The sequence below is a fragment of the Calypte anna genome, unplaced genomic scaffold, assembly GCF_003957555.1.
Source record: "Calypte anna isolate BGI_N300 unplaced genomic scaffold, bCalAnn1_v1.p scaffold_147_arrow_ctg1, whole genome shotgun sequence".
NCBI classification, from domain to species: Eukaryota; Metazoa; Chordata; class Aves; order Apodiformes; family Trochilidae; genus Calypte; species Calypte anna.
The window spans coordinates 315,099-339,569 of NW_022045449.1; the positions used below are offsets into that span (position 1 = coordinate 315,099).

A 24,471-nucleotide genomic window follows, 5' to 3' on the forward strand; every position below is an offset into this window, starting at 1 on the left:
TCTGTAAACCCATTGCATATGTTTCTTTAAACTACTACTTCTATTTCTATAAATCTATTGCTTCACAAGAAATGAATCATTCAAGCAAGGAAGATATTCTGGGGCTTTTCATCCAGATTCTCTTCTACTGAGCTGTCACCAGCTTTTTCCATCCTCATGAGAAACCGTTCGACATGTAATTCTCTTATTTCAGGAGACAACTGACAGAATCTTTACTGCACGCTGCTCGAGGTGTCCCATCACATCTCCCATAGTGTCACAGAGGTTTCAGGAGAGCTCATCAAGCATCCCTCCTGACAGGCAAAGAGCACTAACGCTCCTCTGAAGGGCTGTGCCAGCTCCTGGACTCTGCAGGCATCTACAAGGTGGTGAAGGGTCTGGAGAACAAGTGCTCTGAGGAGAGACTGAGGGAATTGGGAATGTGCAGTTTGGAGAAGATGAGGCTGAGAGGAGAGCTTCTTGCTCTCTCCAGCTCCCTGACAGGAGGTTTTGTTGAGGTGGGTGCTGGCCTCTTCTCTCAAGTGAACAAAGAGAGAACAAGAGGACGTGGCCTGAAGTTTCACCAGAGGAATATTAGATTAGATCTGAGGAAGAAGTTTTCACTGAGAGAATGGTTTGCCGTTGGAACAATCTGTAGTAGAGATGATCCTGCTCTGTTGCTGTCAGCATTGTCCTGCAGTCTGCTGCCTCCCTCTTCTACTGCTCCCTCAGCTGCACGCCCAGCCTGCTGTGCAGGAAAAGTGTCCAGGATCCGGATCATCCTGCCACATCCCTTTAGGAGGGTGTCATAATTGTAAATACTTTTCTGTTTTTTCCTTATTTGGTAAAAAAAAAACCTTCATGAAGCTGAAACAAATATTAAATCCCAAATTTTGGATGGGACACAAGTGGTTCCTGAGCTGACTCCATTTGGTTGTCCAGAAGAAGCTGAAGAAAGCATCATTGGTGTGGTGGAGCTTGGAAAATGAGGGCAACTTGTCCCCTCATCCTTGGTGATGGCTGTGATGGGTCAGGTAATGCCAGATGAAATCTAATTTCCAGTAAAATCTCCTCTTGCACTGCTTTAATGTTTTTCACTGGTATGGAGGCGTTGATGGGTTTTCAAATGCGAGCTTTGCCTGAAGCTCTTCCCGCAGTCGGGACACTTGTAGGGATGTTCACCAGTATGGATCTGTAGGTGTTGGGTGAGATTTGACCTAGTTGTAAAGCTTTTCCCACAGTCAGGACACTTGTAGGGATGTTCACCAGTATGGATCTGTAGGTGTTGGGTGAGATTTGACCTCCTTGTAAAGCTTTTCCCACACTCAGGACACTTGTAGGGACGTTCACCCCTATGGATCCGTAGGTGTTGGGTGAGACCCCAGCTGGCTGTGAAGCCCTTTCCACACTGGGGACACGTGTAGGGTTTTTCTTCAGTGTGGACATGTTGGTGATTAATCCAAGAGGTGCTACTACTGAGGGCTTTCCCACAGTGAGTGCAGGGATACAACTTCTCTCCTGTGTGGATGCGGTGATGACGTGACAAAGAGGAACTCTGGGAAAACTCCTTCCCACACTCCAGACACTTATAGGGACTCCCTCCTGTGTGGATGCGGTGATGCTGTGATAAATCAGAACTCTGGGAAAACTCCTTCCCACACTCCAGACACTTATAGGGTTTTTCTCCCGTGTGGATGCGGTGATGCTGTGATAAATCAGAACTCTGGGAAAACTTCTTCCCACACTCCAGACACTTATAGGGTTTCTCTTCTGTGTGGATGCGGTGATGCTGTGATAAATGGGAACTCCGGGTAAACTCCCTGCCACACTCCAGACACTTATAGGGTCTCTCTCCCGTGTGGATGCGGTGATGCCGTGATAAATCAGAACTCTGGAAGAACCCCTTCCCACACTCCAGACACTTATAGGGTTTCTCTCCCGTGTGCATGCGGTGATGCCGTGATAAATTGGAACAGTGGGAAAACTCCTTTCCACACTCGGAACATTTAAAGGGTTTCTCACCCGTATGGATCCGTTGATGATTGATGACATCTGATCTCCTGCTAAAACCTTTCCCGCAGTCAGGGCAGGTGTAGGACATGGTGCCTGTGGGATGGTGTCACTGTTGGACCAGATCCGAGCTGTCGCTAAACCGTCTCCCACAGTCAGGACATTGCTGGGGTCTCTGACCCTGATGGATTTTCTGATGGTGGAGATGGGCTGAGCAGATCCTAAACCTCTTCCCACATTCCTCCCTCTTCCCACATTCCTTACTGGTGTCAAACTTTTCTCCTGCATGGATTTCAATGATTTTCAAAATTACACTTAGACCAAAATCTTTCCTATCCTTACAACACCCAGGGAGGTTTTTGCTCAGATGGAGTCATCCCATCTTTGAGAAAGAAGCCATCGTATGGTGACAAAATAGGGTTTGAGCTTTTTTTGTGTTGGTGGCAGCCAAAACCTACATCAAACATACTGTAGGTGAAAATGGAGTGCGAGGTGGAAGAGGGAGGTTACCCATAGAGTTGGACACCCACTGCTCATCCTTCACTTCATCTTTAGGAGCTACACTGGCAACCAAAACCCAAAGAGGCCATTGCGTGGGGCAGAGGGGTCTGGGGTTTTGAGCCACTGCTGGCATGAGCTGTGATGACCCAATTGTGCTGACACTGCAAGAGGAAATTTAGGACTCCCTCATTGCTGTCTTAAACCACTGGGATAATTCAGGGGTCTTATATCTGACCCAACCACTTTGATATGAGTTTGGGTCCCCTGTCATCGTAACAAATCCCACTATGACCTAAAGGATTCCCCTACTGCACCCACATGCAAGATGAGCCAGTGCGATGAATTGGGGTCTCCTAAGGGAGTCCCCGACTGTGGCTTCTAAGCCCTGGGGTTATCAAGTCCCCTGGAAGGATTCCGGACTTGCCATCCTTATCCCTGGCTCAAGGGTGATTTGAGGGTCCCCAGTTGCAGACCCCAAACCTTGGGATGACTTTGGGGTCCCCTATCACAGCCCTGCCCACCAGTATTTCTTGGGCTCCCCCCATATTATTTTGAGGGAGCTAAAATCACAGCTCTTCCACCCTCCAGATGAGTTGGAGGGTTGCCAATCCCATCACCCTCATCCCAGGGATAAGTTTAGTTCCCCCTCCTACCCATCCTCCGCCCCGTCCCCATCTTGTGCTGCTCACCCACAATTTGGGCAGTACTGGGATAACCACCCCACTCCCATTACCTCCCATCACCTCCCGCTACCTGCAGGGGGGGCACAGACCAAGCTAGTGGAGGGGGGGCCATGCTCTGGTGGTCACCAATTAGGGGGTCCTGGCTGCAGCGTGGGGGGTGTGGGTGCAGCCCGGGGCGGTGGAGCAAAACCTCCAGGGAGCTGCAGCGCAATCCTGCTCCTTTTGCCATGCATGGTCACCCATCTGGGGCTTTGAGCTCACTCTGGCCCCAGGAGATGCTGTGCCCTTCAGAGGGGCTGGGGCTCTGGTGGGACTGCCCAGAGCAGCAGCCAGGCTGCTGGTGTGGGGCCAGCAGCAACTGGGCTGTGCTGGGTGAGAGGGCAGGGGAGGTGGGAGAGCCTGGAGGGAGCTGTTCTGGGCTGGCAAGTGAAACCCTGGCAGAGAAAGCCATGGGTGTCCTCAGTTGAGGCTGAGTCTTTCTGACAGAGCATCTCCATCCTCCTGCTGGGCTCAGTGCCTGCATGTGGGGAACTCCCAGCCCTGCCCGGGCTCTCTCCTGGCCAGCAGGGACTGCTGAGGCCATCCCATCAGATAGAGCTGTCTCCAGTAGGAGTGCACCCTGTTCTGGGCTGTGCCTGCATGAAAGGCATCAAGGAGCAGCAGAGCTCATCTGGAGAGAAATCTCAGAAGGACAAGTGCCAGTGTCTGCCCCTGCAGGGGACTCACCCGGGCCATGGCACAGGCTGGGGCTGCCTGGCTGGGAGCAGGCCCGTGGGAAAGGTCTTGGTGGGCACTTGTCATGACCCGGGGAGGGCACCCAGGGAGACACAGCTCGCACCCCCTTGCTTTCTGAACTCCTTCTCAGAGAGGAGCCAAGGTGCTGCTGGATCCAACCTGAGTGCCAGACCTGGCCCTGCTGGGCAGAGGGACTGAAACCATACGGTCCCAGAAAATGCTCAACAGCTCCTCTGACACCACTGACTGGTACAGAGGGAAAGGACTGAGGGTCACATTATCACTTAGAGGAGCAATTCTTTCTCTAGGAAAGAAACAAAACAGGCCTAACAAAATCAGACAAACAAACAGCGATAAGAGGAATGTCCTGGGGCATTCCTAAATCCCCAGCCCTGAGTAAGACTGAGCAGAGGGATGGGATCAGAAGCACCCATCCAGGACACTGAGGCACACACTCTTCTCAGAAGACATCACCCTTAATCTGCCCATGAGGTTTTACCCATCCCAGCAAAACTCCAGACTGTACCATGAGGAAGTTCCCACAAAGGTGGTCTGGGCAGTCCTTCTGGAGTGATCATGAGAAATACAAGTCTGGTCTGTCACATCCCTTCACACCCAGACAGTTCTATGACTTTATGATGGAACTTCTCTTGGTAGTCCAAGACCTGGGGTTGTGAGCCCCTCCTGGCTTGAGTTGGGATCACTCCTTTGCACTTACACTCCATGAGATATTTTACTTCTCCCCTATTCCTGCCAACAACCCTTGGGGTGATTTAGGGGTATTTTCGTGCCACCAGACATCTCTGCTATGATTTTGTGTTCCCCATTGTGGCACCAAATCCCCACCATGACCTGGGGGTTCCCCCATCACACCCACATCCAGGATCAGCTGTCATCCACTGGGATGAGTTGGGGTCTCCTGGGATGTTTGTGGGTCCCTGATTGTGGCTCCTGAGCCCTGAGGTTATTAAGCCCCCTGGAAGGGTTCTGGGGTTGCCATGGTTACCCCTGGCTCCAGGGTGATTTCAGGGTCCCCACACCCTGGGGATGACTTGGGGGTCCCTATCACAGCCCCCACCCCACGATGAGTTGGGATTCCCTGGATGATGTGGGGGGAGACCCAACCACAGCTCCTCCACCCTCCCTATTGGCTGGTGGTCACCATTCCCCACGCCCTCACCCCGGGGAGAAGCTTCAGGCTCAGTTTGTTTCTGGTCCTGGGACAGAATTCACTCTCAAATCATTGTTTTCTGTTCAGAGCACCTGGAGTTTGGGAGGCTGCAGACTCCAACTCTGTGGGTGCACGGGAGGTCAGCAGTGTTGTGTTGGGTTCTCCCCAGCTCTGGAATCCTCTGGGATCCACAGGGACCATGGGCTCCAGGCCAGGGCAGCTGCTCCGACCTGGCCAAGCCCAGTCTTCCACACCAGGAGCACCAACACCCTCCCTGCAGAGCAGGAAGGTGGAGGAGATGACCTTTGAAGGTGCCTTCCAGCCCAAAGCAGTAGGGATCACAACTGGGATGTTACTGGTGTGTCACTGGTGGCCCCCCAAGGCCCAGTGCCCCAGGCTGGAGGCACGGAAGAGGTGTGACTGGAATCTTACTGGTCCGAACCTCCTTAATACCCTGGGAGGACATTGGGAGGGACTGGGAGGGAAATGGGGGAGACTGGGAGGCAGTGGGAGGGGATGGGAGGAACTGGGAGGGGATCGGGGGGCACTGGAAGGGACTGGGAGGTTATATGGGGGGACTGGGAGAAGGTAGAGGGAACTGGGAGAGACTGAGGGGGTGCTGGGACGGGACTGGGAGGAACTGGGAGGGACTGGAAGGGTATTGAGAGGAGCTGAAAGGTAACGGGAGGGCACTGGGAGGGGATCGGGAGCACTGGGAGGGACCTGGGGGGGATTTGGGGTCCAGGGGGGTTCCGGGAGGTTTTAGCGGCCGCTCTTTTACCTCTCTCCTCCCACGCCGCTTCCGTCGCAGCCGCCGTGACGTCATAGAACGCCGGACGGCGCGCAAAAGCTGATGGGAAATGTAGTCCAGAATCGCCAAGGACTGACCCGACCCGAAACACCGCAGAAACGACCCAAAATCCCCCCCAAATCGCCCTGAAATGCCCCAAACTGGAGCCCAGCCGGCACGGAACCGCCAGGAAGCACCAAATAGCCACCAAAGGAACACAGAAAAAGGGATTTTGGGGTAAAAATTCGAGGATTTGCGGTTGAAAAGCGGGCTTAGGGGCTGACAAATGGCATTTGGGGTAAAAAACGAAGGGATTTGGGGTGGAAAAGGGAGATTTGGGGTCTAAAAGGGTTTTTTTTTTGGTAAAAGCTCAACGATTTAGGGTGTAACATGTAGGATTTGGGATCAGAAATGGGCATTTTTACATAAAAACGAAGGGGTTTAGGGTCGAAAAGATGAAAAAGGAGATGAAAAGAGGGTTGGGCAGGCAGTCCGGAGTGGCTCAGGCATTTCCTGGAAATCTGTGCTTGATGCTGGTCCTGCTCTGCCTCGGCTCCCGCTCACCATCGGGACATTCCTCTGTCTCCATTGTGACCCTGAACAGGGAGCCCTGAGAACTCAGGTGGCAATGCTGAGGTGCAGGGGCTGTGCTGCTGCAGGGAGGCAGCCCCAACGCACCCAGAAATTGAAGGCGAGGAGGGAAAGATGGTCAGCAAATGATCATCACCCCTTTCCTTTTCCCTTCCTTCCCCTGCTACATCACTTTTCCTCATTTGGCTTAGATGGCTCAGGTACCTCGTCTCTGGAATTCAGTTTTCCCTGCTTTTCTCTCCCAAGTGCACACTATTTGTAACTCTGCTGCCTAGCAGACCCTTCACAGCACCTTCAACAGCTCAGCTGGAAACTCCTGGAAATTCTTATTCGGTGGAAAGAGATGGACTCTTCAGAGACAGAGTTGCTTCATTAGGAAAAAGGTCTTTCAGGGAGTTGTGACCCCTGGTCCTGCTTAGTGTCCTTACTTCTGCATTCCCCTAAAGGCCTTTTCAGCACGGTGGAACTTTTCTCTCTCTCTCCCATTTTTCTGTTCCTTGAAAGCAGAATTTGTCTAATTCCTGTTCTGGGTGCTACTGAGAATGACATCGTGTGTCTTAAGCTAAATGTGAGCAACTGAACATTCTCTCTCAATCCACAGAAACAGGCACAGCACTGTGGACACTCTTGTCTCCAATCAGAGATCTAGTCTTCTAAGAAGAGCAGTTTGGCCTTCTCAGAGGAGCTGTTCCTGTCCTTTCACTGAGAATGGAGTCCTTAAACAAAGTGTGAATTTATCCCGATGAGTTAGTGACTTCTGCCCAATTCTTTGTACAACAAACACAAATGCATGCTCAGGTACTCCACCTGCCAAGCATGGAAAACAAAGTCCTACAGCACTTTGTGGAGAAAGAGGAATGGGACAACTGCATATCACCAGTGGAGTTCCTCCTCCTCCTGGGACTGAGTGGTGTCCCCAGTCTTCAGGTGCCTCTCTTTCTCCTCTCTCTCATGATTTACCTGGTGATGATGTTTGGCAACCTCCTTGTTGTTGTGCACCAGTGACAGATCAGCATCTTCACACGCCCATGTACTTCTTCCTGGAGAATTTCTCCAGTATGCAAATCTGCTATACCTCCACTATCCTGCCCAGGCTGCTGGCCAGCTTCCTAACCAGGGACAGAACAATTCCTGCTCAAGGCTGCGTGACACACTTCTTTTTCTTTGGCTGTTTTGCAGGTACTGAGTGATATCTGCTGGGCACCATGTCTGATGATCAAGACATGGCCATATGTCAACCCCTGATCTACACAAGCCTCATGGAGGGGAAAGTCTGTCTTCAGCTGGTGGCTGGCCCTTGGCTAGGAGGATTACTGATGGCTACCAGAGTCACTGGGCATTTCTCGAGGTTACAGTTCTGTGGTCCCAATGAAATGAATCACTTCTTCCGTGGTTTTGCCCCATTGCTGGAGCTTGCCTGCAGTGACACCAGGGTGCTCAGACTGGTTACCTTCCTAATCTGTGTCCTGGATGTAGTCTTCCTCTCTCTGTTCCCATTGGGATCCTACATCCGCATCATAGCTGCCATCCTGAGGCTCTAACCACCATGGGGAGGCAGAAGGCCTTTTCCCCCTGCTCATCTCACTTCATTATGGGCAGTGTTTTCTACAGCACCCCCAACGTTGTCTACATGGTACCCAGGACAACCCCACTGAGACAGCTCAACAAAGTGCTCTTCTGTTTCTACACCATCCTCACGCCCATGGTCCATCCCCTCCTCTACAGCCTGGGGAGCAGGGAAGTCAAGAGGGCTCTTGGGAATGCACTCAGAAAAAACATGGCCTGAATTCATTGAGAGCTCATACTAGTTGTGATCCCCCAGAAAAGAACAGGTTGTGGTTGAGTCAAGTGTGGACAAATCATAAGTGTGGACAAAAAAAATAATTTGTCCATCTGGTATAACGTTACAAGTGCAGAATCTTGCAGGTGACCTATTGGACTGCTCAGTGACCTACTGAGCTGCTTGGATCCCCACAAGTCCATGGGACCAGATGGGATCCACCCAAGGGTGATGAGGGAGCTGGCAGAAGAGCTGGCCAAGCCTCTCTCTGTCATCTACCAACACTCCTGGCTCACTGGGGACATCCCAGATGATTAGGAGTTGGCGAATGTCACCCCAATCCACAAAAAGGGCCAGAAGGAGAACCCGGAAAACTACAGCCTGCCTAGTTGGCCTTGGCAGTGTCTTGTTTTTTAAAAGCAAGATCTGTACTTACAAGACAGAAGATGTTCACACTGCTTTAGTGGGAAGTTACAGGAATTAATCCCGCCAGGAGTTAACCCTGTCAGGGTCTTTCTCTTTTTTTTGCCTAAGAAAGAAACTTTGTTTAAAAGGAGAGCCTTCGCTGGATTAAATTGATTAAAATGAAACCGAACAAAATATCTGTCTGCTGTCCCTGCTCAGTGTATCAGGAATGAATGGAAAGTGAAAGCCTCTCCCTGGCTGCAGCAGCCCTGGGAAGGCTGCTCTGTGCCTGGAGCAGTCAGAGCTCTTGAGGAGCACAAGGGCCAGGGCTGTTGTGCTGGGCTGGGCAGAGGGGATGGCCCCAAGGGGCTGCAGAGCTCTGCGGATCTCCTGGAGAGGAGAGCAGGGGACACAGGGTGCCTCCTGCTCCTTTTGCCATGCATGGTCACCCATCTGGGGCTCTGAGCTCTCTCTGCCCCCCAGGAGCTGCTGTGCCCTTCAGAGGGGCTGGGGCTGTGCTGGGACTGCCCAGAGCAGCCTGGGCTGAGCACTGGTGTGGGGCCAGCAGCAACTGGGCTGTGCTGGGAGAGAAAGGAGGGGAGGTGGGAGAGCCTGGAGGGAGCTGTTCTGGGCTGGCAAGTGAAACTCTGGCAGAGAAAGCCATGGGTGTCGTCCATTGAGGCTGAGTCCTTCTGACAGAGCATCTCCATCCTCCTGCTGGGCTCAGTGTCTGCATAGGGGCAACTCCCAGCCCTGCCCAGGCTCTCTCCTGGCCAGCAGGGACTGCTGAGGCCATCCCATCAGATAGAGCTGTCTCCAGTAGGAGTGCACCCTGTCCTGGGCTGTGCCTGCATGAAAGGCATCAAGGAGCAGCAGAGCTCATCTGGAGAGAAATCTCAGAAGGACAAGTGCCAGTGTCTGCCCCTGCAGGGGACTCACCCGGGCCATTGCACAGGCTGGGGCTGCCTGGCTGGGAGCAGCCCCATGGGAAAGGTCTTGGTGGGTACTTGTCATGACCCGGGGAGGGCACCCAGGGAGACACAGCTCGCACACCTTGTTTTCTGAACTCCTTCTCGGAGAGGAGCCAAGGTGCTGCTGGATCCAACCTGAGAGCCAGACCTGGCCCTGCTGGGCAGAGGGACTGAAACCATACAGTCCCAGAAAATGCTCAACAGCTCCTCTGACACCACTGACTGGTACAGAGGGAAAGGACTGAGGGTCACATTATCACTTAGAGGAGCAATTCTTTCTCTAGGAAAGAAACAAAACAGGCCTAACAGAATCAGACAAACAAACAGCGATAAGAGGAATCTCCTGGGGCATTCCTAAATCCCCAGCCCAGAGCAAGACTGAGTAGAGGGATGGGATCAGAAGCATCCATCCCAGACACTGAGGCACACACTCTTCTCAGACGACATCACCCTTAATCTGCCCATGAGTTTTTACCCATCCCAGCAAAACTCCAGACTGTACCAGGAGGAAGTTCCCACAAAGGTGGTCTGGGCAGTCCTTCTGGAGTGATCATGAGAAATACAAGTCTGGTCTGTCACATCCCTTCACACCCAGACAGTTCTATGACTTTATGATGGAACTTCTCTTGGTAGTCCAGAACCTCCGCAAAGGTCACCTTGGAAGGTTCAGACTGGAGGGAAAGAACAAGAAGTCTCACCCAAAGGGTATCCTTTTGTTAGAGGTTTGCCCAGAGGGGTTCTGGATCAGCCCAGGATTTTGTTTTCCACACAAAGCCAAGGACAGAAAGTGGAACACCAGAGAAGATCTGGTAAAGTTGGGGTGAGAGTTAGGTGGGAAAGCAGGAAGGGTGACAACAGCCTGAAGGGAAGGAACTGCAGGCATGGACAGTGTAGGACAGCCTGCAGGAGAGGTGGCCAAGGGCTCTCTCAAGGAGTGAGGTCATTGTCCCCTTGGCCACCTGGAGGTTCCAGGGGTGCTCAAACCTCACTCAGGGCAGCTGCTCAATTGAGTGGCCAAGCACAGCCCTGTGGGGCTACAGCAAATGTCAGGGCACTCCAGCACAACTACCTGCTGCTGGCACAACAGCACAGGACTGTTGGGAGTTTTTGGAAGAAAGCGGACATGTGAGCAATCCTGACTATTTAGCTTTAGCCAGAGGGAGCTAAGGGCCTTGAGGCTCAGCTGCAATGTTATTAAAAGATCAGCTTTGTGCAAAAAGATAAGGGAGTTGGCAGCAGAAAAGAAGAATAACAGGATGGGAAAGCCTCGCATAGACAGCACATAAACAGTTGCATTTAACCAGTTCTGAGCCCCTGAGAAGAAGAAAGTTACGGCAGATAAAAACTTGCAAACAGGATGCCTGCGATCAGTAAAGCAGGACAAGGACGATAAGCAGCACCCAATCACAACGCAACAACAGGTGTGTGGACAGCAAAACACAGCCAATCAACATGAGCCACAAAGATGCCAAGACCGTATAAACGTAACGCTTTGCTTATTAAAATAGAGCTTTGTTGCTAACTCATATTGAGTTGTCTCTTTGCTCTGCAAGCCCACCTCCGCAAATGGTGACCCTGACGTGGTCAGCTATTTGGCTATCCACAAGAGCGATGACTGGAGGAAAGGCTGGTGGCACTGAAGAGGATTGATAAAAAAGAAGAAGAAGAAAAAGGGAGCAGCTGCCCTCCGAGTGCTGGTGAGTTCAACTTCCCTATTGAGATATGGAAAAGGAAGCAACGATCTCATTATACTCTCTAAGAGAGGGATTCCTAGTAATTCGAAACAGCTCCATGTGCTGATCAAGTGGGCTAGAGAGAGAGCCCTGATCCCCACTGTTGGTATAGCTGTCGAGCTGGAAATGTGGAAAGAAATTGGAAAGTCCTTGTGGTATGAAATTAGCAAAGGATCTAAGGAGGCTGGAAAATTAGCCATGTTGTGGAGGCTGATTCGCGACAAAATGCTCAAAATATGGACCTGACCTCTGAACAGTTATTTGAGACACCTAAAATACCCCCACCAGCACCTGCAGGGACAATACTGATCCAAGCTCAGCAAACTGTGCATTTGACCCTGGGGGTTGGATTAAAAGTAAAAATGGGACTGAGAAGCAAAACCAGAAGCGACTGAAAACACCACCAGAATCATTGGAGACCCAGAGGGAGAGAAGCCGGAGAACACAGGTGAGGAATCATGGAATGCAGACTCCCCCCTCGCACCCACCTGCCACAGCTCCCGGCTGCTCTGCCATTGCTGCCTTCCTCTCCACCTCCACTGCCTGATTTATTTTTATTGACCTCAGATGCCATCAATTAATCCTCTGCTTCACCTGTCAACACCATCAGTGCCTGCTATAGAGCAACAACCAAGGAAAGAACTGGGACTCAGAGACAAGCAACGAAGGGAACTGCTGAAGAAACTGAAAGAACTGGAGACCAAGGATAAGTATACCTCTGAAAAAAACTCCTAGTTTTTGCTCCAGGGAACATTTCAAACAACCCAGGGGCACTAATCCATTTTTACCCCCTGACCCATTCCCTATTCCTGTTCCTACTTACCCCTTCCCTATTCCTGCTCCTACTTCCCTTAACATTCAGCTCTACCTCCTACCTCTCCAGTCATTGTGCTGGAAGCTGCTTTATCCCCACCTCAGGGTGGGAGAAAGGGGGTTCTGGGGAGCGGGTCCCAACCTCAGAGAACCCAAAGCATTCTCCAACCCTTTGCACCCCAACAGCCATGAGGGATTGCTCCATGTACATGTGTAAAATTCTATTGAGTATTTATTAATAAAAACAACCAAGTGATATCAAACCTCAGCCTAGTGTGCCCCCACCCAGATTTGCAGCCACAACCATCTGGAAAATGAAGTTTAATCTGTGACTATAAATGTTCTCAAAAAAGCCTATTTAAAAAGGGTTCTTTTCACCTCAAAATGACAATCCCAGATTATCGCTCCCGTTTTCTTTCGAAGTCCTGCTGCAAAGTCATAATAAAATGCTCCATATGGGTGCCTGTCCCTGCCATGTCCCCTGAGGAGTTTGTCATAGTGATAATCACTTCCTTGCTTTGCCTTATATGGTAAAAAACCCCACCAGCTTAAAGATGTCACAGCATTGAAACTCTAAAGCTTGGAAAATGTGGTGACCTTGACCATGCCCCTTCATTTCTGGTGATGGCTGAGGTGGGTCTGGTGATGAGAGATGAGACTGCAGCTCTGGTAAAAACTCTTCCCACACTGGGAGCAGCTTTAGGGTTGTTCACCCCTATGGAGTCGCTGATGTCTCAACAAGTGGGAGCTTTGCCTGAAGCTCTTGGAGCAGTGGGGACACGAGTAGGGTTTCTCTCCTGTGTGGATGAGACAATGCCTGATGAGCACAGAGGTCCTGGAAAAGCTCTTCCCACAGTCAGGACACTTGTAGGGACGTTCACCCCTATGGATCCGTAGGTGTTGGGTGAGACCCCAGCTGGCTGTGAAGCCCTTCCCACACTGGGGACACGTGTAGGGTTTTTCCTCAGTGTGGACGTGTTGGTGATCTATCCAAGAGGTGCTATTGTTGAAAGCTTTCCCGCAGTGAGTGCAGGGATACAACTTCTCTCCCGTGTGGATGTGGCGATGTTTTGATAAATTGGAGATCTGGGTAAACTCCTTCCCACACTCCAGACACTTATAGGGTTTCTCTCCTGTGTGGACGCGGAGATGCTGTGACAAATTGGAACTCCGGGTAAACTCCTTCCCACACTCAGAACATTTAAAGGGTTTCTCACCTGTATGGATCCGCTGATGCTGAATAAAATTCCATCTCCTGCTAAAACCTTTCCCACAGTCAGGGCAGGTGTAGGACATGGTGCCTGTGTGAGGGTTGGACCAGATCCGAGCTGTCACTAAACCGTCTCCCACAGTCAGGACATCTCTGGGGTCTCTCACCCCAACGGATTTTCTGATGGTGGAGATGGGCCTAAACCTTTTCACATGTTCCTCAACAATGCCACGTATTTCTTCTGGATGGATTCAGTGATGTTTCACCAACGTCACACTTTGACCAAAAGCTTTCCTGTCCTTGGTGCACTCAGGGAGATTTTTGCCCAGATGGAGTCACCCTGTGCCTATGAAAGAAGCCATAGTGTGGTGACAAAGTAAGGCTGGGCTTTTTGTGTGGTGGTGGCAACCAAAACGTGTATCAAACTTACTATGGGTGAAAATGGAGTGTGAGGTGGAATAGGGAGGTTAACCATAGAGCTGGAAACCCTTTGATCATCCTTTATCTTTAGGAGCTACACTGGCAACCAAAACCCAAAGGGGCCATTGTATGGGAGAGAGGGTGCTGGGGTTTTGAGCCACTCCTGACTTGAGCTGTGATGACACAATTGTACTGATGCTGCAAGAGGCAACTTAGGACCCCCCCATTGCTGTCTTAAGCCCCTGGGGTGATTTCGGGGTCTTATATCTCAATCAACCACTTCGGTATGAGTTTGTGTTCCAAGTCATGGTACCAAATCCCACCAAGACCTTGGGATTCCCCTATCACACCCATATGCAGGATGAGCTGCAATCCACTGGGATGAGTTGGGGTCTCCTGAGATATTTTGGGAGCCCCAGATCGTGGCGCCTCAGCCCTGCGGGTTATCAAGTCCCCTGGAAGGATTACTGGATTGCCATTGTTAACGCTGGCTCCAGGGTGATTTGAGGATCCCCAGTTGCAGCCCCCAGACCCTTGGGATGACTTGGGATTACCCAGGATGACCCTGTCACAGCCCTGCCCACCAGAATGTTTTGGGCTCCTCCCAAATTACTTGGAGAGAGAGAAAATCACAGCTCCTCCATCCTCCAGAAGAGTTGGGATGTGGCCAATCCCACCACCCTCACCCCAGGGATAAGTTTAGATTTCCCCCTCTCACCCTTCCTTCCCTCCCCCATCTTGTGCTGCTCACCCCCAGTTTGGGCAGTACTGGGATAACCACCCCCCTCCCATCACCTTCCAGTACCTGCAGGGGGGGCACAGCCCAGGCTGGTGGGGAGGGAGGGGCGATGCTCTGGCGGTCATCAGTTGGGGGGTCCTGCTGCGGGACGGGAGGTGTGGGTGCAGCCCCGGGGTGGTGGAGCAACACCTCCGGGACCTGCAGCGCGATCGCAGGAAGCGGCGGGAAGAGGAAGAAAAGGTGGGGAGGGGCCTCGGGGGGGGAGGGACCCGACCTGGGGGTGAGGTTGGAAGTTGGCGGGGGGGTGGGGAGGGGACGGGACACCAGGGTTGGGGACATCAGGCTTGTGGCATGGGCAGGGGGAGGGGACACATCACAGCTGGGTGGTGCTGACCCAACCTCAACACAAAGCCTGCGGGCCCTGGAGATAAGAGGCTGTTAATCCACTGCTTTCAGCTTTAAACTCAGGGGGACAATGACCAACCCAGTGGGTACTGCCCTGAAGGTTCTTCATTTTCATTTCACACTCAGCTTGTTCCTCTCCATAGAAGTGAATCAATTCTAAAATAATTTTTCTCTTCACAGAACCTCGAGTTTTGGGAGGCTGCAGACTATGTGAGAGCAGCGGAGAGCAGAAGTGCTGTGTTTGGTTCTCCACAGTCTCAGAATCAGCTCCTCAGACACCCAGAGCTTTTTCCAGCTGAGCTACTCGAGCATTTCAAGCACACCCAATCCAAACACAGCTCTCACAGCAGCCACAGTGCCTCTGCCATCAACATCTTCAACATCAGCATCAGTGTTGGGAGTTTATAGAAGAAAACAGACATGTGAGCAATCCTGACTATTTAGCTTTAGCCAGAGTGAGCTAAGGGCCTTGAGGCCCAGCTGCAAGGTTATTAAAGGATCAGCTATGTGCAAAAAGATAAGGGAGTTGGCAGCAGAAAAGAAGAATAACAGGATGGGAAAGCATCGCATAGACAGCACATAAACAGTTGTATTTAACCAGTTCTGAGCCCCTGAGAAGAAGAAAGTTACGGCAGATAAAAAGTTGCAAACAGGATGCCTGCGATCAGCAAAGCAGGACAAGGACGATAAGCAGCACCCAATCGCAACGCGACAACAGGTGCGTGAACAGCAAAACACAGCCAATCAACATGAGCCATGAAGATGCCAAGACCGTATAAATGTAACGCTTTGCTTAATAAAATCGAGCTTTGTTGCTAACTCATATTGAGTCGTCTCTTTGCTCCACAAGCCCGCCTCTACAAGTGGTGACCCCGATGTGATACGGCTACAAGAGTGACTCTGACGTGATCGGCTATTTGGCTCTCCATTCAAGACACATTAAAAGAAATGAAAAGTGAGAGGACAGCAGCAGCCTCAGCATTTGCTGCCTTTACGCCTGATCTACCAGTACCGATGAATGCTCAAAATATGGACTTGACCTCGAAACAGTTATTTGAGACACCTAAAATACCCTTACCAGCACCTGCAGGGACTTTACTGATTCAAGCTCAGCCAGCTGTGCAAGTTGACCCTGGGGGTCAGGTGAAAAGTAAAAATGGGACCGAGAAGCAAAACCAAAAGCGACCAAAAGACCACCAGAATCATTGGAGGACCCAGAGGGAGAGAAGCCGGAGAACACAGGCGAGGAATCTTGGAATGCAGATCCCCCTCACGCCTGCCTGCTGCAGCTCCCGGCTGCTCTGCCACCGCTGCCTTCCTCTCCACCTCCACCGCCTGATTTATCTTCTTGACCACAGATGCCATCAATTAATCCTCTGCTTCACCTGTCAACACCATCAGTGCCTGCTATAGAGCAACAACCAAGGAAAGAACTGGGACTCGGAGACAAGCAACGAAGGGAACTGCTGAAGAAACTGAAAGAACTGGAGACCAAGGATAAGTATACCCGTGAAAAAAAACCCTAGTTTTTGGTCCGGGGAATATTTCAAACAACCAGGGGCACTAATCCATTTTTACCCCCTGACCCATTCCCTATTCCTGCTCCTACTTCCCTTAACCCTTTAACACCCACTGCTCCACCTCTTACAGATCCAACATGGGGAGGGTGGTGGAGGGGATAGTGGGGGGGGTGGGAGTGTGTCAGGCTGTGCAATCACAAAGGCTGATTGCTTGGATCACAAAAACGACATTCTCAAATGACATCTCAACAATCCAATTCCCTCACCCCATGAGTCCAAACATCACAAGGCATGATGATATCATAAGGCAATATCATAAGGCAATGATATCATGATGGCTACAAGCTCAGCATGTTCACTCCAGCTTCCTCTGTTCAGGCAGTGGTGATATGTATGATGTGCAGAGTCCTTGTTCTTCAAGCAGTGTCACCTCCAAAGCTAAGGGTTCTGTAGCAACACCCTTGGCACTTGATGTACCTGTCAATTTAGTTCTCCAAAAGCATTTCTAATTCCATTGTTCAAGAGGTGCACTTTACAAATTGATGTGTTTTACAGTAGGGCACTCCAAATCAGAGAACTTTAGGTGGCATTACATGGAGTAACATTATTCACTATGTATAATGATCAGAAACTTCACAACAGTAGAGCATAAGAAAACCAAATAGGAATGGAAAATTTACACAAATGCAGCAGAATTACAAATACAAAAAGAACTTGTAACTAATTTTGTCTCAGTTTTGGTCATTCTGTAGATTTGGAAACCTTCATGTATCCCATAATCTGCTCTCATGGATGACTTTTCTATAGTAATTACATTCCAATGCCACGTATACACATCCCTATCTATATTAGTCAGCTATTAAAATTCCATGAGACTCCCTTAAACTATTGCTTATACATTTCTACTACTTCTATACATCTCTTTCCGTAAAATCATTGAATATATATGTCTTTAAACTACTTTTATACCTGTAGAACTGCTGCTTCACAAGAAATCAATGAAGCAAGCAAAATGTTCTGGTCCTTTTCAGCCAGATTCTTGTCTTCTGAGCTCTCACCAAACAGTTCAATCCTCTTGAAAAAAACTCGAAGTTGTAATTCTCTTATTTCAGGAGACAACTGACAGAAGCCTGACTGCAGGCTGCTCGAGGCGTCCCATCAAATCACCCATGGTGTCACAGAGGTTTCAGGAGAGCTCATCAAGCATCCCTCCTGACAAGCAAGGAGCAGTAACGCTCCTCTGAAGAGCTGTGCCAGCTCCTGGAGTCTACAGGCATCTACAAGGCGGTGAAGGGTCTGGAGAACAAGTGCTCTGAGGAGAGACTGAGGGAACTGGGAATGTGCAGTTTGGAGAAGATGAGGCTGAGAGGAGAGCTGCTTGCTCTCTACATCTCCCTGAAAGGAGGTTGTGTTGAGGTGGGTGCTGGCCTCTTCTCTAAAGTGACCAGTGAGAGGAAAAGAGGACATGGCCCGAAGTTGCACCAGAGGAGGTTTAAGAGGAAGAATTTCTCTACTGAGAGAGTAGTTAGGTGTTGAAATGTTCAGCCCAGGAAGGTGGTGGAACCACCATCCCTGGAAGGATTTAAAAACCGTGTAGTAGAGATGATCCTGCTCTGTTGCTGTCAGCATTGTCCTGCAGTCTGCTGCCTCCCTCTTCTACTGCTCCCTCAGCTGCACTCCCAGCCTGCTGTGCAGGAAAAGTGTCCAGGATCTCATCCTGCCACATTCCTTTAGGAGGGTGTCATAATTGGAAATACTTTTCTGTTTTTATCTTATTTGGAAAAAAGCCTTCTTGACACTGAAACAAATATTAAAAGTCAAATTTTGGATGGAACATGAAGTGGTTCTTCAGCTGACTCCATTTTGTTGTCCTGAAGAAGCTGAAGAAATCATCATTGGTGTGATGGAGCTTGGAAAACGAGGTTAACTTGACCCTTCATACTTGGTGATGGCTGCGATGGGTCAGGTAATGACAGATGCAATCAAATTTCCAGTAAAATCTCCTCTTGCACTGGGAGGAGCTTTAATGTTTTTCACTGGTATGGACACGTTGATGGGTTTTCAAATTGAAACTATAAGAGAAGCTCTTCCCACAGTCAGGACACTTGTAGGGACGTTCACCCGTATGGATCTGTAGGTGTTGGGTGAGATTTGATCTTGTTGCGAAGCCCTTCCCACACTGAGTACAGGTGTAAGGACGTTCACCCGTATGGATCCGTAGGTGTCGGGTGAGATTTGGCCTCGTTGTAAAGCCCTTCCCACACTGGGGACATGTGTAGGGTTTTTCCTCAGTGTGGACATGTTGGTGATTAATCCAAGAGGTGCTGTTGTTGAAGGCTTTCCCACAGTGAGTGCAGGGATACAACTTCTCTCCAGTATGGATGCGGTGATGGTGTGATAATGCAGAACTGTGGGTAAACTCCTTCCCACACTCCAGACACTTATAGGGTCTCTCTCCCGTGTGCATGCGGTGATGCCGTGATAAATGGGAACTCTGGGTAAACTCCTTCCCACACTCCAGACACTTATAGGGTCTCTCTCCAGTGTGGATGCGGCGATGCTGTGATAAACTGGAACTATGGGTAAACCGCTTCCCACACTCAGAACATTTAAAGGGTTTCTCACCCGTATGGATCCGTTGATGCAGGATAAAAGCTGATCTCCTGCTAAAACCTTTCCCGCAGTCAGGGCAGGTGTAGGACATGGTGCCTGTGTGATGGTGTCACCGTTGGACGAGATCCGATCTGTCACTAAACCGTCTCCTGCAGTCAGGACAGCTCTGGGGTCTCTCACCCTGATGGATTTTCTGATGATGGAGATGAGCTGAGCAGATCCTAAACCTTCTCCTGCGTTGCTCACTGATGTCAAACTTTTCTCCTGCGTTGCTCACTGATGTCAACCTTTTCTCCTGCATGGATTTCAATGATTTTCAAAATTACACTTAGACCAAAATCTTTCCCATCCTTACAACACCCAGGGAGGTCTTTTCCCTGATGGAGTCATCCTATGTTTGAGAAAGAAGCCATAGTATGGTGACAAAATAGGGTTTGAGCTTTTTTTGTGTTGGTGGCAGCCAAAACCTACATCAAACATACTGTAGGTAAAAATGGACTGTGAGGTGGAATAGGGAGGTTACCCATAGAGTTGGACACCCACTGATCAACCTTTACTTCATCTTTAGGAGGTACACTGACACCCAAAACCCAAAGGGGTCATTGCATGGGGCAGGGAGTGCTGGGGTTTTGAGCCACTCCTGGCTTGAGCTGTGATGACCCAATTGTGCTGACACTGCAAGAGGTAATTTAGGACTCCCTCATTGCTGTCTTAAACCCCTGGGATGATTCAGGGGTCTTATATCTCACCCAACCACTTCGATATGAGTTTGAGTCTCCTGTCATGGTAACAAATCCCACCATGACCTATAGGATTTCCCTCCTGCACCCACATGCAGGATGACCTGACATCCAATGGGATGAGTTGGGGTCTCCTAAGGGAGTCCCCGACTGTGGCTTCTAAGCCCTGGGGTTACCAAGTCCCCTGGAAGGATTCCGGAATTGCCATCCTTATCCCTGGCTCGAGGGTGATTTCAGGGTCCCCAGTTGCAAACCCCAAACCCTTGGGATGACTTTGGGGTCCCCTATCACAGCCCTGCCCACCAGTATTTATTGGGCTCCCCCCATATTATTTTGACGGAGCTAAAATCACAGCTCTTCCACCCTCCAGACGAGTTGGAGGGTGTCCAGTCCCACCACCCTCATCCCAGGGATAAATTTAGTTTCCCCCTCCCCATCTTGTGCTGCTGACCCCCACTTTGGGCAGTACTGGGATAACCACCCCCCTCCCATTACCTCCCATCACCTCCCGCTACCGGCAAAGCAGACACAGACCAGGGTGGTGGGGGGGGGTGGATGCTCTGGTGGTCACCAGTTAGGGGGTCCCAGCTGCGGGGCGGGGGGTGTGGGTGCAGCCCGGGGCGGTGGAGCAAAACCTCCCGGGACCTGCAGCGCGACCCTGCTCCTTTTGCCATGCATGGTCACCCATCTGGGGCTCTGAGCTCTCTCTGCCCCCCAGGAGCTGCTGTGCCCTTCACAGGGGCTGGGGCTGTGCTGGGACTGCCCAGAGCAGCCTGGGCTGGGCACTGGTGTGGGGCCAGAAGCAACTGGGCTGTGCTGGGAGAGAGGGGAGGGGAGGTGGTAGAGCCTGGAAGGAGCTGTCCTGGGCTGGCAAATGAAACCCTGGCAGAGAAAGCCATGGGTGTCCTCAGTTGAGGCTGAGTCTTTCTGACAGAGCATCTGACAAGTGCCAGCGTCTGCCCCTGCAGGGGACTCACCCAGGCCATGGCACAGGCTGGGGCTGCCTGGCTGGGAGCAGCCCCGTGGGAAAGGTCTTGGTGGGCACTTGTCGTGACCCGGGGAGGGCACCCAGGGTGACACAGCTCGCACCCCTTGCTTTCTGAACTCCTTCTCAGAGAGGAGCCAAGGTGCTGCTGGATCCAACCTGAGTGCCAGACCTGGCCCTGCTGGGCAGAGGGACTGAAACCATACGGTCCCAGAAAATGCTCAACAGCTCCTCTGACACCACTGACTGGTACAGAGGGAAAGGACTGAGGGTCACATTATCACTTAGAGGAGCAATTCTTTCTCTAGGAAAGAAACAAAACAGGCCTAACAAAATCAGACAAACAAACAGCGATAAGAGGAATCTCCTGGGGCATTCCTAAATCCCCAGCCTTGAGTAAGACTGAGTAGAGGGATGGGATCAGAAGCATCCATCCCAGACACTGAGGCACACACTCTTCTCAGACGACATCACCCTTAATCTGCCCATGAGTTTTTACCCATCCCAGCAAAACTCCAGACTGTACCAGGAGGAAGTTTCCACAAAGGTGGTCTGGGCAGTCCTTTTGCAGTGATCATGAGAAATACAAGTCTGGTCTGTCACATCCCTTCACACCCAGACAGTTCTATGACTTTATATGGAACTTCTCTTGGTAGTCCAAGACCTGGGGTTGTAAGCCCCTCCTGGCTTGAGTTGGGATCACTCCTTTGCACTTACACTCCACCAGATATTTTACTTCTCCCCTATTCCTGCCAACACCCCTTGGGGTGATTTAGGGGTCATTTCGTACCACCAGACATCTCTGCTATGATTTTGTGTTCCCCATTGTGGCACCAAATCCCCACCATGACCTGGGGGTTCCCCCATCACACCCACATCCAGGATCAGCTGTCATCCACTGGGATGAGTTGGGGTCTCCTGGGAGGTTTTTGGGTCCTGATTGTGGCTCCTGAGCCCTGAGGTTATTAAGCCCCCTGGAAGGGTTCTGGGGTTGCCATGGTTACCCCTGGCTCCAGGGTGATTTCAGGGTCCCCACTTGCAGTCCCCACACCCTGGGGATGACTTGGGGGTCCCTATAACAACCCCCACCCCACGATGAGTTGCGATTCCCTGGATGAGGTGGGGGGAGACCCAACCACAGCTCCTCCACCCTCCCTATTGGCTGGTGGTCACCATTCCCCACGCCCTCACCCCACGGAGAAGCTTCAGGCTCAGTTTGTTTCTGGTCCTGGGACAGAATTCACTCTCAAATCATTGTTTTCTGTTCAGAGCACCTGGAGTTTGGGGAGGCTGCAGACTCCAACTCTGTGGGTGCACGGGAGGTCAGCAGTGTTGTGTTGGGTTCTCCCCAGCTCTGGAATCCTCTGGGATCCACAGGGACCATGGGCTCCAGGCCAGGGCAGCTGCTCCGACCTGGCCAAGCCCAGTCTTCCACACCAGGAGCACCAACACCCTCCCTGCAGAGCAGGAAGGTGGAGGAGATGACCTTTGAAGGTCCCTTCCAGCCCAAAGCAGTAGGGATCAGAACTGGGATGTTACTGGTGTGTCACTGGTGGCCCCCCAAGGCCCAGTGCCCCAGGCTGGAGGCACGGAAGCGGTGTGACTGGAATGTTACTGGTCCGAACCTGCTTAAAACCCTGTGAGGACATTGGGAGGGACTGGGAGGGAAATGGGGGAGACTGGGAGGCAGTGAGAGGCGATGGGAGGAACTGGGAGGGGATCGGGGGTCACTGGAAGGGACTGGGAGGTTATATGGGGGGACTGGGAGAAGGTCGAGGCAACTGGGAGAGACTGAGGGGGTGCTGGGACGGGACTGGGAGGAACTGGGAGGGATTGGAAGGGTATTGAGAGGAGCCGAAAGGCAACGGGAGGGCACTGGGAGGGGATCGGGAGCACTGGGAGGGACCTGGGGGGGATTTGGGGTCCAGGGGGGTTCCGGGAGGTTTTAGCGGCCGCTCTTTTACCTCTCTCCTCCCACGCCGCTTCCGTCGCAGCCGCCGTGACGTCATAAAACGCCGGACGGCGCGCAAAAGCTGATGGGAAATGTAGTCCGGAATCGCCAAGGACTGACCCGACCCGAAACACCGCAGAAACGACCCAAAATCCCCCCCAAATCGCCCTGAAATGCCCCAAACTGGAGCCCAGCCGGCACGGAACGGCCAGGAAGCACCAAATAGCCACCAAAGGAACACAGAAAAAGGGATTTTGGGGGTAAAAATTCTAGGATTTGCGGTTGAAAAGGGGGCTTAGGGGCTGACAAATGGGCATTTGGGGTAAAAAACGAAGGGATTTGGGGTGGAAAAGGGAGATTTGGGGTCTAAAAGGGGGGGGTTTTGGTAACAGCTCAAGGATTTCGGGTGTAAAAATGTAGGATTTGGGATCAGAAATGGGCATTTTTACATAAAAACGAAGGGGTTTAGGGTCGAAAAGGTGTATTTGGAGATGAAAGGAGGGTTGGGCAGGCAGTCCGGAGTGGCTCTGCCATGTAATAAACTCATGAGTCGAACAAAGTTTTAAGATCAATATATATTTATTGAGGTGTATGAGTAAGGCAGCACGCTGGGCGACCAGGGAGTTGCAGCTCCACCAAGGTTCCCCCCAAACTGCAGCAAAGCAGGGTTTTTATACACGTTCATTCAGTTCTGGTTCTTTCAACTTTGCTTAACCTACAAAATACAAAAGAGGCCCCTGGTTTCAACATCTCTACCATACAGGGGTCTACTTGACCTCTTCCTATGATGTTACAGCTTGGTCTCAGAAAAATGGACTGAGCAAGACATTCCAGTCCTTATCGATTTCCCAGGATTGTGGTCCAGGATGTTGGTCCAGGATGTGGGTCCAGGATGTGGTGGTTACTGATAAATCTCTCCGATCAACAAAAAAATACTTCTAAAGATGACAGTCTCTTTATCACAATTTCCCCCTTTTATTTTTTATTGTTTTGTTGATCAAACCTAATAACCAGTTCATGTTCCAGTCCATGGGTCCGATCATCGTTGTCTTGAGAATTAAGTAAGTTTCCAAGCATACAAGGGCCCAATGTAAAAATCAACCCAACCACCACAAAATCCATCAGGGTGAGAGACCCTAGAGATGTCCTGACTGCAGGAGACGGTTTAGCGACAGCTCGGATCTGGTCCAACAGTGACACCATCACACAGGCACCATGTCCTACACCTGCCCTGACTGCAGGAAAGGTTTTAGCAGGAGATCAGCTTTTATCCAGCATCAACGGACCATACGGGTGAGAAACCCTTTAAATGTTCTGAGTGTGGGAAGGAGTTTACCCAGAATTCCCATTTATCACAGCATCACCGCATCCACACGGGAGAGAGACCCTATAAGTGTCTGGAGTGTGGGAAGGAGTTTACCTGGAGTTCCAGTTTATCAGAGCATCAACGGATCCACATGGGGGAGAAAACCTATAAATGTTTTGCGTGTGGGAAGGAGTTTACCCAGAGTTCCTCTTTATCACGCTATCACCCCATCCATACAGGAGAGAGATCCTGTAAGTGTCTGGAGTGTGGGAAGGTTTTTTCCCAGAGTTGCAATATATCAAAACATCATCGCATCCAAATAAATAAATAAATGAATAAAGATTTAAGATAAATAAAAAATAAAATTAGTAACAAATAATAAAATAAAGAATAAAAATACTGAAACAATATTAAATAATA

The 24,471-nt window shown here is 50.8% G+C and overlaps 2 protein-coding genes and 1 pseudogene across 5 annotated transcripts; 1 reads left to right on the forward strand and 2 right to left on the reverse strand.

Annotated features, from left to right (window-relative positions):
* Positions 1 to 993: 993 nt before the first annotated feature.
* LOC103536931 (zinc finger protein 135) lies at positions 994 to 22,728 on the reverse strand. 4 transcript variants are annotated; one of them, XM_030468515.1, is made up of 3 exons: positions 22,701 to 22,728; positions 22,069 to 22,251; positions 994 to 2,271 (listed from the first exon to the last, which is right to left on the reverse strand). In XM_030468515.1, the coding sequence occupies exon 3, from the start codon at positions 2,078 to 2,080 to the stop codon at positions 1,064 to 1,066; it is 1,017 nt and encodes a 338-aa protein (XP_030324375.1). In that variant the 5' UTR covers positions 2,081 to 2,271; positions 22,069 to 22,251; positions 22,701 to 22,728; the 3' UTR covers positions 994 to 1,063. The 4 variants fall into 4 exon arrangements, with proteins under 4 accessions (XP_030324375.1, XP_030324374.1, XP_030324377.1 ...); XM_030468514.1 differs by lacking the exon at positions 22,701 to 22,728 and having other exon boundaries at positions 22,069 to 22,421; XM_030468517.1 differs by lacking the exons at positions 22,069 to 22,251; positions 22,701 to 22,728 and adding an exon at positions 13,205 to 13,537 and having other exon boundaries at positions 994 to 1,826.
* Positions 7,395 to 8,550, forward strand: LOC115600231 (olfactory receptor 484-like). The gene is given in 2 exon segments (XM_030468527.1): positions 7,395 to 7,996; positions 7,999 to 8,550. Coding segments are annotated over 2 exon segments (756 nt in total). The 5' UTR covers positions 7,395 to 7,488; the 3' UTR covers positions 8,247 to 8,550.
* Positions 18,393 to 19,237, reverse strand: LOC115600218 (annotated as a pseudogene).
* Positions 22,729 to 24,471: the final 1,743 nt, after the last annotated feature.

Coding starts and splice junctions, on each gene's coding strand:
- LOC103536931 (XM_030468515.1), bottom strand. CDS start 2,080: ATGTCCTACACCTGCCCTGACTGCGGGAAAGGTTTTAGCAGGAGATCA.